General features: G+C 38.1%; 1 protein-coding gene and 1 pseudogene across 1 annotated transcript; both read right to left on the bottom strand.

Annotated features, from left to right (window-relative positions):
- Window positions 1-3,372: 3,372 nt before the first annotated feature.
- Window positions 3,373-6,780, bottom strand: LOC113300221 (LOB domain-containing protein 36-like). Its single transcript, XM_026549425.1, has 4 exons — window positions 6,584-6,780; window positions 6,440-6,487; window positions 5,156-6,198; window positions 3,373-3,772 (listed from the first exon to the last, which is right to left on the bottom strand). Exon 3 carries the CDS (start codon window positions 6,172-6,174, stop codon window positions 5,212-5,214), a length of 963 nt encoding a protein of 320 aa, XP_026405210.1. The 5' UTR covers window positions 6,175-6,198; window positions 6,440-6,487; window positions 6,584-6,780; the 3' UTR covers window positions 3,373-3,772; window positions 5,156-5,211.
- Window positions 6,781-9,830: 3,050 nt separating this feature from the next.
- The window catches only part of LOC113300219, a 53,863-nt pseudogene continuing 48,041 nt past the window's right edge, over window positions 9,831-15,652 (bottom strand).

Here is a 15,652-nt window from a genome sequence, read left to right as displayed (position 1 = left end):
TGCAATATTTTAGAGCTTTAGTCGGCTGAACTCTCATTACTTTATGCATGGACATACAAATTGTCATGTATCAATTAATATATACTGATGGTACAATTTATAAACATTCATAATAAGCTACTACGTTATTCTGAATTACCAGAAGCATAATATTTGTAATATTACTTCGAGTCACATAACTGCCATGGCCGAATTCCTCGAATATGTTCCTTATGCTACAAACGAAGTGCCAGCGCAAACATGGTCGCGCTCCATATCCAAGTTAATCTAGTTGGGTCTCATAACCTAGCCACGACCACCAATTTCCTATCTAGCCAACTATATATATAGCCAGGTCGTGGCCACCAATTTCATGTCTATCCAACTACATAGCTAGACTGTGGCCACTAATTCCCTAGGTAGCGAACTAGCTAGCCAGGACACGACCTCCTTATCTTTCATCCTCTCTATGCCTTTGGCAACGACTTTCTTTTCTCTCGGCTTAACCTAGCCATCAGGCCACAACCTCCTTGTCTTCAGGCCTAGCCTGTCCGTGGCCACAACCACCTTTCCTTTCGGTCTATCCATGTATCAACTTAGACTATCCATAAGGCCACGGAATCTAAGTATTTTGGCCATGCGAAGCTAGTAGTCACGGCCTCCCTATCTCCTGGCTTTTCCTATCCAGTGGCCACGACCACCTTATCCCTAGCCTAACTAGTTACGGACTCCTAGTCTCATGGCCTGGCCAAGCTAATAGTCACGACCTCCCTATCTCTCGGCATGGCCTAGCCAGTGACCACGCCCCCTTGTCTCGGCCTAGCCATGGCCAAGACGCAACCACCTTGTCTCCTAGCCACGACCACCTAGTCTGGCTTGGCCTAGCTAGTAGACGCGACCTCCTTGCCTCTCGGGCTAGCCTAGCCATATGGCCACGTCTACGATGCTACAAGCCTAGCACCCATGTCCATGCCGACTCGGCTGGCTATCGACTAGGTCGCGCCCTGCGTCACGACTTAGCTAGCTATTAACTTGGTACACTATGCTATCTACGTGTATTATTATGGATAGTTAATTACAATGTCATCTTATGGAAAAATCATTATTAGTAAACATAACCTTGGAGCCGAGTTGTCTCTTCCAGCTATGCCACTTCGACAAGGTCTGGCTAGCTTAGGTTATTACGTACTCAGTCAAGTATATGGTGGCAACCTGAATAAGACTAGAGACAGTCCATGACTCTACTAATTCCTACGAGAAATCAGAACATGTTACATGGGGGAATTATTCATGGGTATTGGTCTGGTGGTTTACAACAACATACAATATGACAACATCCCATGATAAGGAAGTTACAAGTAGTGGCAACGTTTGAGGGAGGTTAAAAGAAGTGGCTAAGTAATAGAATGATGGTTTACTGGTTTCCAGAAACTTCTCTAACATCATGAGCGTAAGCACACCATTATCCCACTATCTCTATCTCTCCACAACCTCCACTACTTACGAGGAAAGACTGAGTGTTCCCTACAACTATAAATAGACTACCTTGTCTATTCAGAAGACAGAACAAGCTTATCATTCCCAAGCTCTTCTTCTTCCATAGTTCAATAACCTCACACCCAATTCAATCACCACTGGTTTCCTCAACTTTCTTTGCTTGCCCTCCCCTAAGATCAACCCATTTTCTCTCTTTGTAACCGAAGCAAAACGTGAACGTCCAACTTCTTGGTTTAGGATTATTTTGTACCATTTTGATTTTCGAACCTAAAGAAAGTACTTTGACAGTACATTGTTTTACTTAGGAGTGATTTTTAGGTATTAACAAAGGGTTGACTGTCATCTTCCCAACCTGCAAAATACTTATATTCACCTGCTTCGTAACTTTGTCAGAGATATAATTTCAGTCGAAAAGTGTCCAAAATCCGTTTGATTTCATGTTTACATAAAAAAAAATCGGGTTTTAGGGATTTTATCTGTTGATAAGGAATAAAGCGAACTAATAAATCGCTGGGTTAGCATTATAAATATCTAGTGAGTAGACTTTAAGGAATTAATATTTTTGTCTACAACATATAAACATTCTTAAATCACTGAGTTAATTATGAGGTTTGCACTCCCTTGATCCAAAACTCCTACTAATAAGAGAAGTGAAAAAATATGCTACGTGCCAATTATTACACCACAACATACACGGAGCGCTTTCTTTTCCTACCTCCAATAGTTGGCAACAATCATATGTCACTAATATTTGTGTACCTGTGATGTGATTAGATAGAAGTTGCCATCTAGGTATAAGTTAGAACAAAAACTCTGGACAAACCGTCAAAACATACCACAAATAAAAACCGCATAGACATAATAATTTAATTCCAAAACGGGCCCCATGTTTTTCCAGCAAGTCAGAACCCACCATTCATGTTTCTATGCGGTCTAAAGGGACGGTTTTTCCAGAACCAATGTAAGTTGAAACAATAAGCCCCTGGTATTAATTTAGTAAAAGAAATTAAATATTGAAGCTCTAATTTTAATTTATGTACTTTTGATTATGTTAGAGATGATAATCAGATGGCTGATGCAATACCCAAGACAGCCAGAGAGACAAGATTACCAATTGAAAGTTATAGTAATTTTGAGTCTACTATTTGTAATCTCTTGGCAGGAGATCGAAACTTCGCCCATTAATAAAATTTCTTCTTAGTTATCAAAAAAAAAACCTGGTATTGGGGGATAGAGGACGGAATTGTCTCAGTATATTATATATGGGTACATGCTGGTAGTATTATTAAACCGGCTTTATGAGGAGGGGTTTGCACATAACGTATTACTTCTGTTTGGTAGACAAACAGAAGAGTGATAGAAGTAACATTAAACAGGTGATGCATTAAAAACAATCAAAGCTAAACAAGCTTAAATGGTGATAAACTGTAACAAAACATAGTTTGCATGGAAGGGGAGAGGAAATGTATAAATGTGAAGATTGAAGAATGAAAAATATCAAGAATTGATGGAGAACTTTCCAAGGTGTCAGAGAGTGGGGTAAAAGCAGTGGTAGACTAGTACCAGTGAGGAAGAATTGAAGACCGATATGATAAAGGGGGTGGTGAATAATAAAAGTCTGAATGGGGGAGTATGGTGTCATAAACTCATTAATTTCATCCATTTTGTCTCTCTACTGTTCCCATCCATCCCTGACATTGACTATACAGCAGCCCTACAAATCTGACAATATCATGTCATACTCATAAATAGTCATTCTCAAATCATCATAATTCTTAATAACTAAACAAGTCAACAATAGAAGCGGTGAAATGCAAACGTTGAAGGGGATCAACAAAAAACATGACGGAAACATTTAACAACCACAATCGAAAAGGAATTTTTTTTGCAAATTAATTGAACACATGATATGATGTATTGGACTAGATTCTTTTCTCCATTGAAAACATTTCTTGAAGAATCTCTGAAAGATTTTATACATGTCTAAACAGAAAGGAAAAGAAAATGAAAGAAAGACAAAAGTTTATCCATGGTTAGTAGAGTATAATACCAGAGACTAACCCAAACCTTTCTTTTTCTATTATTGCTATTGTTTTATGATCATCGTATTGTTTTAGAGAAAAATATGAGGATGTCATGGGTCATGACTATTTTCTCTATATGATGAGATTTACTCTCTTTGCTGCCTTGTCTTACTGTTTCTTTCCATGTTTTTTCGTATTTTTCAGGACAAAACGTAAATTTCCAACTCCAAGCATGGATCTAGTTCCTCCTCTTTTAACATGTTGACCAAGTCCTGCATCAAAAGTTAAGCAAAGTTAAAAGGCTTGTAGAATCATGCACTTAATAATTCAAACAAAAAGAAGAATAGAATAACAATTCCTTGAGTCCCTATCGTGTAACGTACTCAGTGTATTTGGCTTATACGGTACGTTAGGAGTCGAATGAAAAGACAAGAAGAATCGCATCACAGACTCAGACTATATTTGGGAGAATTTAATGCAATCCTCTTCTCATCTATTTCTAAATAATATTAACATGTGGGAGGTTTTGTTTACTTAAAGTAATCGAATAACCATTCAAAGTAATTAATTGACTCTACCAACTTCAAAGAATATGATATATTAAGTGAAAGAAAAGGGACACAACACAACACAACAGAGTTAAGTGTGACAGAACATACTACTACTTCTTTTCTACTCAGTCCTACTGGATGACTAGTCTGATTTTTCTATCTAGATATCATGATTGCAAAAAAATACAGCACCGGCCAGTAATAATAAATACTAGTAGTATACTGAGTCTGATTAAGTGACACTTAAATACATGCCAGGGTTTTACCCCCCTAAGAAAATACTTAAATCAACTAGGTGTCTTCTTTCTACTTCTCTTTTTGTTGACTACTATACCCCGAACTCCCTGATAAGTGTTTTCAAAGGATTGATCACTAATCAAGAAGATATGCACCAAAACAAACATGTGCCTCAGTATATGTGATTAGTTGTTTGTAACAGTAGCCACTATGAAAGATGAAAAATCAAATATTAACCAAGGATAATACCAGAAAATGGCAAACTGGCACAGGTTTTTTTTTTTCTTTTTTTGTAAGAACCTGGTACTGAAGTTGCATTATTCCCAGGTGCATGTAACATTTTTTCTTGCTAGGAAAGAGGCTTAGCTAGCGATGGACGAAGGAGAGTTCATTTGTGTCTTTAAAAATAAGGCAGGCAGCAAAAACCATATATTCGCACGCATTTCTCAACAACCAAAATCGGATCCTGAAATACTAACAGCTTTTGACTTTTCCCATGATCACCCCTCCCAAGATTCAATCAAAACCATACAGCAGTAAATTTGATCCTTGAAATTCAGGGATTGGGTCACTCCCAATATTTATAGCACACAACTTACGAAGTAAATCAATATCCATCCCGTTCCCAAGTTCTAAATCCTTATTTCGAGATAAGAATGTGCAACTAACAGGGGCATTTTAGTACGTTCACAGATATTTCACACATGCAACGTCCCCCTGGTTGCACGAACGCGATATTACATGTGCAAATAATTATTTTTTGAAGCAATGTGTGCAAATTAATCAACGAATGTCAAAACATTAAAGAAACACGCAATATTTTTTTAATAAAATCAATAATGAGGAGATAGAGAGTGAGAGTCGTACCGATCCAGGGCGGAGCAGTGAGAGACTGAGAACGGGGGAGTAATGAAATCAGAATTTTATGAAGATGGTCCACCAACACTTGTACCCTCATCGCTCCCCGACCTCTGTTGTTGTGGTGTTTCTGGTTGAATTTGCAGTTGAGGTGGTGGTTGTTGATGTTGCTGAGGTTGATGATGATTTTCTTGAATATGTTGTTGTTGCTGTTGTTGTTGAATTTGAAATGGACTATTGTTGTTGTTGTTGTTATCGAATGTAACCAAACTCAACGGCGAAGGCACACCAGAACCCATTTGATTAAACAAAACACCACCACCACCACCAGTTCCATTAGCAACTCCATCAAAACCGCTATTAAACCTGACAAGTTCTTGTTGTTGTTGTTGCTGCTGTTGCTCATAACTTCTCATCATATCTTGTTGTTCTCTTGCTGCTATAACTGCAGCTAATTGTTGTGGATCAATTATATGTTGCTGCTGCTGCTGCTGTTGCTCCCTCATCAGCAAGTGAGCTTGTTGTGTAGGTCCAGTTGGAAGCCCTAATCCCAAAGAAGAAATCCCATAAGCACCACCACCACCACCGGCAACTACACCAACAGGAGAATTAGGGTTCTGAGCATGATGCAAAAGGGGATGATGATGAGGATGATGTGGATGTTGAGCAAGAGGCAACAAAGCTGCTGGACCAATGAAAGTAGAAAGTTCTTTCTTAGCATTGTAGAGATCATGTTCTACTTGTTTCAATCTATGTTGAAGCGTTGATATGACTCCAACACAACCATAAACCGGATCGCGAAGCCGAGCTTCAGCTTCATAAGCTAATGAATTGACAGCATCTTCTCTCTGTGTTGGTGTGATTTCGTTGAGTAACTTTGCTACATTACTTGCTCCAAAGACTTTATGAACGTTTGCGAATTTCTGAGGCTGGTCTGGTGGGAAGTAGGGTGCAAACACACATTCTTGTGTGCATTTACGACGGAGAAATTTACACGCCGCGCAAGGTGAATTCGATGACGACGCCATTGTTGAATCGACAGCAAAACTTGACTGAATCATCAAATAAAAGAGAAGAACTCACATTAAATATCGAAGTAAATAGCAAATAATTCATGGGCTGTCTTCTGAGTCGGTGGTTCAGTAAGTGACTCGGCGTTTGTGGTATGGGTCGGACTCTAGATCTGGTACACCATTTCCTACACCCGAGACGAGGTCCGAAATTTCTGTAATTTTACTGTATACCTCTGTTTTTTTTCCAGATTTGAATAAACTAGGGTTTTCAATAACTCACCTTATTACGACTTGTGAAGCTCGTATTGATCTTTAGAACCAAGAATATCTGCAAATAATAAGATTATTTCAAAAATCAACAACAATCTCTACATTTCAATCAGCTGAAAAGAAAGAAATCAAAATATGTCTCTAAAGAACTTACAGAAATTCTAGTAAGAACATTGAGCCGTTTCTTGGTTAGTGAATCGACGAGATTAGGTCATCTCCTTCGTTGTTGTTTTCATCCTCCTCCCACAACTTGTGCTTCTTCTCTCTATGGTTCTGGTTTTTACAGAACCAGAAAAAAAAATGCCCTAATCAAATCTTCTATTTTCTTCTTCTTGGTGACGGGTTTTAGGATCCCAACAGAATGAGAGAGAAGAAGATATAAGAAGCGAAAAAGGCGCTTATTTCACGCGACGCGACTTCCACGCAATCCACAGTTGGTAGGAGGGGGATGTGGACTTTTTCAACGTTGTGTGGGCAAGACAGAGAAAGTAGATCCAAATCCACTTGTCATAATTTTATTAGTCCACGTGTTCAGCACTGGATGAGGAATACTGATCAACCAGGAGTTCAAGGCAGTATGGGAGCAAAGAGAACTCAAACTTTGGCGTCTCAATTTGAGCAAGGCCATGGACAGGGAGGAACCAAAATTTCTAGGTTGGGGGTGCAAAAAAATTTGGTTTGGGGTACATGTTTAGGCAGCAAACGGTGACTCTTTTCTTGTGCCCCTAAATCCACAAGTAACAGTGGAGGACCAAGAGATATCAGGAACGACAAAAAAATGGGATATGTTGGAATGATAAAATTTTCTCTTTGCCAAGGAGAAGGTGCGGGTTCGATTCCCGCTATCCGCATAATTTAGGGAGTGCAACTTGCACACCCTTGCACTGGGATTAGGGGTGTGCAACGGACGGACGGTTGCGGATTAGTGGTCACCCGTAACCAAACCGTCAAAGCTGCGGATTTGAAAAATCAAACCGTGACCGGCTCAATCATCCGCGGATTTTACATCCGCGGATCCGCGGATTGTGTGGTCCGGTTGCGGATTAACCGCGGATTAGGGATACTACCGTTGGTAGTCGTTACTTTACTATTGAATTGGCATCATGTTTTTAGTTGGTAGTCGTTACTATCGTTGCGTAAAGCCTAGTGGAAGCTCATTTAAGGTTTTACTTTACTATTGAATTGAATTGGAAGCCTAGTGGAAGCCCATTTAAGCCTAGTGGAAGCCAATGCTATTGAATTGGAGTCTGGGCCTGTCTTATGTTATAAGGTTTTACTTTACTAACCTACGGCGCGGGTAATCCGCGGTTTTCAATATCCAACCGCACCCAAATCGCTAAAACGTGCGGATTTGAAAATCCCACCCGTATCCGGTCCATACGTTTTGCGGTTTGGATGAAATCCGCAATTTTACGGACGGATACGGGTCAAATCCGCGATTCCGGTTTTATGCTCACCCCTAATTGGGATGGTTCCAAAGCCTAAATTAAGCCCAATAACAACATGCTTAATTTTGTGTAAATTCTCCTAAAGTTCCATTCAGGGAGCTCATGAGTCTTCCATTTTGTCATCTGGATGACAAAACACGAGAATTCTACTAGTAGAATTCCTATTTTCATCGGTACTACTCCGATGGAAATAGCTATGTAAATAGCTTAATATTTACTATTGGGCCTACTTTAGGCTTTGGAGTCAGCCTAGTGCAACTTGCACACCCTTGCACTCGGCTGGCTCCGTCCCTGGCCATGGATATTGCATTGTTTATGAAATCTGTTTTGAGGCATACTAAATAATACCAAAATAGGGTCACCAAATAAAAAACAACATCACCCCTTATCCACTCTTTTTGATAATGGGCATAACTACCTTTACATGATTGGTGTTAATGATTATGATTAAATTTGATTAGCTAGGAATTTTAAGGATTGATTAAAAATTATATTATTAGTGGTGAATTAGTAGATAAATCAAATTTATGTGAGAGAGTTGGGATTCTTGAGAGGAAGAAGAAGAAGAAGTGAAAAAAACTTGGGTTTTGAATTTTGAGATTTTAGTGATTAGAAGTGACCAAAATGTGTGATTCAAATCATAGGTAGACTTCTATAAAAGGTTTAATTTCTTTTTATAAGTTGAATCTGTCAAAAAATTTAATTTTTAAAACCCAGATCTACTGACCAGATGAACAGTTCGGCTGAAAAGTTATCAGACGAACCTAGGTATATTTTCAAAAAACTGAGGTTCGGCTGAAAGGTTATCAGCCGAACTTCACTCTGTAACTGACGAATTTTGGTTCGGCTGATTCGAACAAAATCTAGCAAAGTCGCATTAGCCGAACATAGTGTTTCTCTAAATCATACACTAGGTTCGGCTCAAAATTGATCTCCAAGATCAACCGAACTGATCTTCTGAAAACCCTAATTTCATCTTTGAAATCATATTCTATCGATCAAACAAAATAAAATCAATCAAAAACAAGATGGGTTTGTTACACATACATTCTAAAATACATCTAAGATCAATTGAGATTTGGATTTCGCACTCCAACATCGCTCACTTCGATTCGTGTTTGCTTTGCTTGATCAATTTCTTGATTGAATTTGAGTCCAAGATGTTTGAGTTTAAAGTTTATTTTGATTTTTGATTTTTGATTTTTGATGACAAGGGCACTCTAATAATTTAAATTGTTTAAGGATATATAGGTAATTGCACTACCTTTAGACACCCCTTATAAACCCACCCTAGATAGTATAATGAATGAGCATGCTTCAAAAAAAATGAGTATGCCTCAAAACAGGTTTCTTGCTTATTCAAGTTGTTTGCCAGAGTGTTATACTGGGAAGTTTAGTTAATATTTTTGGAGGTTTGGGTTGTTACCTTCTACTCAATTTTTTTTTCTTTCCTAATTGGTAAAGATAAAGAATTTGATGTTGGCGGGTTTCAAACTTTGGTAACACATAACATCACCTGGACTTTACTACAGTGACACCGGCACATTCAACTCAAGTTATATACTACTACCTTCGTTTATGGAAAAGATGCACTATCACTTTTTGATTTTTAGCCTAAAAATAGACCAAGTTGAAAAAGCGATAGTAACTGTTCAGAAACCAGGAAGTTGAACTTCAGTTTTGTTTCTTGTTATACGTTTAAGTTCTAAAATATTATTTGGAGATACCGGGAAGTTTAGTTGTACTGGGAGGTTCAACTTAAGTTTTTTGTAATACGGTCAGCAACATTTTGAGTTACTGGGAACTTTCTACTGACTATTTCTATTTCCATTTAATTGTCTTAAACAATTTGTTCAGGTAGTCTGTTGTTTTGCCTAGGAAGAAGATTCAAGTAGAAAACGTGGATTTACTACCCGGCCGTATCACAGTGCTTGTACAAGTATATATGTGCAAAGTGGTAACTGCTATTTCACATACAAACTACTACTGAGTTAACACCACCAATGGGTGAGAAAATTGTCACCCACCAAATACCCAGTTTAATTGCAATGTCCAGTGATTTCAAATGGTTTCTCCATGACTACAACAAGAACTCAGTAATGCTCTCCAAGCCATTGCTTCGTCTGAAGGGCTGTGTAGTTGGCATTCTCAGAATAGTTTCTTTTGCTTCTTCAAAAAGCCCAGCTTGACCAAGCAAATTGATCATACACCCATAATGCTCACTTTTAGGTTCAATTCTGTAAACCAACTCCATGCTATTAAAAATCTGCAGCCTTTATAAGCCATACCTGAATAGCTACAGGCAGCCAATACCGCAATGAAGGTTATGTCATTATTTCTATCTTTTTTCTTGGCCATGACTCTCCTATTCCTTTTGAGCCAAATGACCCAAAGTACAGCAAAAGGTAAGATGCTCCAGATTTTTCTCGAAATCCTCTTACCTCTCCTTTCCTTCCAATGCTCAAACTGTTCTATGATATTGTCTTTATCAATCCAATCAGTGTCCATCCTTGAGCTGAAGTAAGACCAGATAGTTTGAGCAAAAATGCAGTTGAGCAAAAGGTGATCAGCAGATTCAGTTTGACTGTTGCAGAGACAGCAGTTCCTTTCCTCAATCTGATAACCTCTTTTAAGTAATTTGTCAACAGTTGCCACTGCATTTTGGATTGCTAGCCAGGCAAAAATTTGAGCTTTAGGTTCCACACACTCTGCAGGACACTAGGGCCAGGAGGTTGTTGATGCTGCATTATATAGTTGTATCCCTCTTTGGTGGTGTATTCTCAGCCTTGAATCTGATTGTGTCCGCGTTCCCATTTATCTGTGGAGGAGTGCCAAGGATTCTCATCATGTCGGTTCATTTAGTTCAGCAGTGACCTCACTTGCAGGTGGAGCTCTTAGTTGAATTCTCCAGACACCATTGTGTATCATCTCCACTACCTTTGCTTTCTTGTGCATCGCGGCTTTAAAGGCAATTTTGTGAGTGGTATTTAATGGAACTAAACCCTTCCAATTGTCCGTCCAGAACTTAATCTCAGAGCCACAGCCAATGCTGATACTAGAGTTCCAGTACACAATTCCAGCTTATCTTAGAAATTCCTTGTGATTTGGATCATATTATAAGAGCAGTATTAAGCTGAACAGTCATCGGCAACTGCATTCTCTTCAAACGCTTGTGAATCCATATTCCAATATTCACAGATCCTAAATGAGCACAGGAACTAAGTAAGCTAACAAAAATTCCTTCATCAGGGTCTATATCCGTCAACTGCATCATAATAAACATTTCCAACCCCTCCTTGAAACAATTGTTTTGCACATAACTAGAAATCATACAACCCCAAATTCCTCTATCCTTGAACGGTGCTTGATAAAATATTAACCGCGCAGACTCAACATCACCCATTTCAGAGTACCCGCAGCTCTGTCCGGAATTTCTTCGAACAGATGTCGTGCTTCAACCATCCGGCCGCAAGACGAATACATTAGTGACAACGTATTACCAACAAAAATGTCACCATCAAAACCCAACTTGAAAACACCCCCATGAATCTGTTCTCCAACTTGAAACTTCTGCAAATGAGCACAGAAATTTGTCAATTGGATGTTTTGTAAATAGGAATCATAAAAAATAGTTCGTGCAGGAAAAAAAAAATATAAAAAAATGAGCTCATATGGGCACGTTATCTTCAGAATATCTGATAACTATGGGAACCCTATCCACATACGTGCTTGTTATATAATTGCTCGGTCGTTTCTGTGTTCCTGGTGATATTTAAACAACGGGAATTCATACTGACTGATCAGTGTGGGACTAAAAACTTTAAGATACGATTCTCTGAAGCTTCAAGTAAAGACTTAAAAGTGTTTCTTTCTGATTGTCTTGTTGTGGATCTATTTCAAAGTCTATTCCAGAAACGGGGAACTCGCGAGGAAAACGGATCACTGACAACAATATATTACCTGAAAATGGATCTCGTGAAATATACAATGTTCTCCATGTAACTTTTGGGGGGGAACTGCTGATAGACATGATGTAAAATTGACAAACAAGTTATGTTTCCCTAAACTTTTAACTTCCCGCCAGACCATCTTGAAGCTGTCTAACCGAAATACCCGTACAGATATTCCAAGAATTCGCACCAATAAAAGCTCAATTGGCATGATATCTCTAATATAAAAAAAGAAAAAAATTACTCACTCACTGAGAAAACGTCGGAATTCAATATTGATAAAAAAAAAATTAATTGCCAAGATTGGCAGGGATCGCGCAAATGCTTAACCCCGCAGGTACAAATTATGACGTACACTCGTTCAGCGAAGTTATTATTACATTGGCCTGGCAATTATCTGACTGCAAAATCCAGCAAGCCTCTCAAGATTGGCAATTATGATATAGACTACAAATTATGATACAGACTCGTTTAGCGGAGTCATTACGTTATCTGACTGCAAAATCCAGCAAGCCTCCCCAAGAGCCTCCTCTTGAATACAGGTAATGACTCATTAACGTCTTCCCACCGCAAAGAACAAAAACCTAAGGCAATGATTGACCAAAGAAGGAATAAATTACTTTCCCATAGAAATTAATATTGGAAAGATATTTGGCATTAAGTAAGAGGTGCAAATGAAATAAACAAACATGAGAGTTAACCTTCCTTAAAACGTATTTGCTACCTTGAAGGCAAGGTACGGGTTCAAGCCTACTTTGCTCGACTGAATTTGTTTTCTCTGGCCACAAATTTATCCAGGAAGTCAGCCTAGATAACTCATTACGAAGTAAAGAAAATTTTCCAGAAAATAACCATAACTTTAGTTGTTGAACCAGTTTGTGTAGCTTATTGTTCTTACTCGAAATCTGTGCTCAAATATATGAAAAAGAGAGTTATCAGGTACATCTCTGTATAATAGAACCCTGACTTTTTTTAAAGAGGAAGAACAATCTCACATCTTGGTTTCGTACTTTAGAAATTTCCCACACAGTTCATACCTCCTACTACTAGCACGACTGAGTATGACTATAGAATCACTTGCATGAATTGCCAAAATCAGATGAACTTACAGTATTTTGGTTAATTCTAGAAGTTAAAACATGTTCAAGTACCTGGTGTGTTGATCTCCGGTACTGAATCCACCAACCATAGACAGCCATTTTGCACAATGAATATCTGGTACTTAATCCTATAGCCAAATTAAGCTTGGGGTATTGGTGTGCTGGTCTACGCTACTTAATCCTATAGCCAAAGCTTGGCATATCCTAAAAGCCTGTTGCATATCCAAGGCAAACAAAAAGCACCCAACAGAGTCACAAGAATTACCGAAAGAACTGCCAGAGGTCATACCTGTACGACTCGAACTTGGAATGCCATAGACGCGGATGGAAGTGAATGCAGAAGAACCAACAAAAGGTCGGACATGCTCTAACTGATGGTCATAGTCGTAAGATTTAGCCCGTCATCTGTTGAAGAAGAATTTATCTGGAAACGGAAAATGCACTTCTTAAGATTCTCATATGCAAGCAAGAAAGTACTCATAACGATTGAGGGTGAAATATCTAGCAATATCCATACTCAAATTTAGCATCATCACTACAAATGCAAATTTGTGCAACAAAAATGTGTAAGACATTGACGTACTGCCCGATGTAGAGTAAAATGGTCACCAGTAGAAACAATAAAGATTTTAAGTTCTTTATATGTTTTAGCATCGAAATGCAGTGAAAACTTTGTAATCAATCACAACCAACACACAGGGAAGCAACAATATCCCAAACAAATTTGTACCATGCAACTCTCACCTGTACAAATCTATTATTAATTGATCTAATGAGAGTATCCGTCAGACATACAAGTTCTGGGATAATTCCTTTACCCAAGTCAATGGAATACCTAGAAACTGAGGTCCAACTTAGATATCTGGAGACAAAGTACCATCAGATATCATGTAAAACACTTTCAAGAAAGACAATGCTATTTACTCTCTATAATAATGTTACACCGTCTGAAAGTCATGAAGGAAGTAAGTTAACAGCAGTAATCTCTAAGAGCAAGAGCCTGGGGAGAAATTAGTGAATGATGAACAGACTACTTCTCGTATAAATGTAGATACTCTTCCAGGTTATACCAAAAATTGGTACATTCAGACCATAAGATCAGAATATATGTTGACATTTATAACCACGATGGTATTACAGATATATGTCATTAAATGCAGGCTGTCGAAATGCATAACTGAAAAACTTAGAAATGAAGGTATGGAAAAGTAACAATGTATCATATTAACATGCCTTGATTCACATGCAAATTGCAAACAAACCCCTCAAGACATATGTAACAACTGAATGGCAATTGGAGAATAATATATAACTCTATCTTTCAGGAATTAGTTGATTGCATGCATTTGTTGTGCCTGTCTTTGAAGCGTAAAGAGAGAATAGCAAATAAAAGAAAGAATAGATAGACATACCGCTGCACCCAACAAGGCCATGGCACGTTAGGCTACTTGTCAGTTGTCATATGCCTCTGTGAAGCAGCTTGTAAAGCAAAAAGTAGCAGAGAAACTTTAAAGGCAAACGTTGTTCCACCTCCATAGTGCCCCTCCATTACCCACAATGCTAACGGGCATATTCTTAGGAGCAGCAATTTACTGAATTTCAGTTGTCCTGATGTTACTAATGCACCTAATAGGCTGATGATTCGATAAACAATTTTCGAATGCAGTTTTCACACACTATTAGCATCAAAACAATTTTCAAGATATTGAAATCATCAATATTGAAACCTTCCAAGTCTTACACCAAATGATTGTATCACACAAACCATGTAAGATGTTACTCGGAAATTTTCTCATGATATAAGATGAACTTGGTCGAAGTGAAAGCTTACCAACACATATTTCGAGAAATATGTAAGTGATATATACTCAGCTCGAAATCTCCAATTTGTATAAAGAAAACTATAACGTAACACGACTTATGTCTCAATATAGGAGATAGTAGAAATAGACTTTCAAGTGATAGATAAGTTCAAGTCTCCACATACCTTTTGTCGAAGAAGTTCCACAAGCTCCCCTTAGTAGTTCTTCGTCTTCAAAAGATGAACGTCGAGAGATTTAAGCTCAACTACACTATCTATGCCCTAGTCCGAGACATCTACAAATAGGCTAGAAATCAAGACTTATAGTTTTGATCACTAACATTCACAAACATGCTTGAGATAGCAACGCATGCGAGTTCGACCGAGCAATACTCTAACACTATCTAGCTAGACTAGTCTCACTAAATAGTTTAGAAATTCTTCTTCTTTGAACATATGATAATTTATCCATAGGTTTTGAATTCTAATGAATTCTTTTAATTGAAATTTTCAAGCGATTACCATTTTCATCATCTTTTGCCTATAATTTGACAAGAAAATTTAGCTAAATCGTTTTATAGATGAACCTGAATCATGTTGAAATAGAATAATCCAGGTCCAGCCTGAGCAAACGACAAAATGCACGATCAAAGATTGACCGTCACAACATCAATATTATTGAAACTTTCCGCAAGCTTCTCTTTGCATACTTAGTTCTATTACACCAAACCTCAAAAGGCCTCGCTCAAGTCAGGAAACTTTAATTGTTTGGCATTCATCATCCAGTGAGAGAGAAATTAACTTGATCATTCGGCGATATTGCCAATACCAGAGATAGCATGGCTCCCTCAATAGTCTCGCATAATGTTTTATTTATCTTTCACATTAATAAAATCCAAATATTTGCACAACCGAAATATTAGA

This window comes from Papaver somniferum, chromosome 7, assembly GCF_003573695.1.
Source record: "Papaver somniferum cultivar HN1 chromosome 7, ASM357369v1, whole genome shotgun sequence".
Taxonomy (NCBI): Eukaryota; Viridiplantae; Streptophyta; class Magnoliopsida; order Ranunculales; family Papaveraceae; genus Papaver; species Papaver somniferum.
The sequence above is the reverse complement of the archived record's forward strand: the minus strand, read 5'-3'. Positions and strand labels throughout refer to the sequence as shown.

Coding starts and splice junctions, on each gene's coding strand:
- LOC113300221 (XM_026549425.1), bottom strand. CDS start 6,174: ATGGCGTCGTCATCGAATTCACCTTGCGCGGCGTGTAAATTTCTCCGT.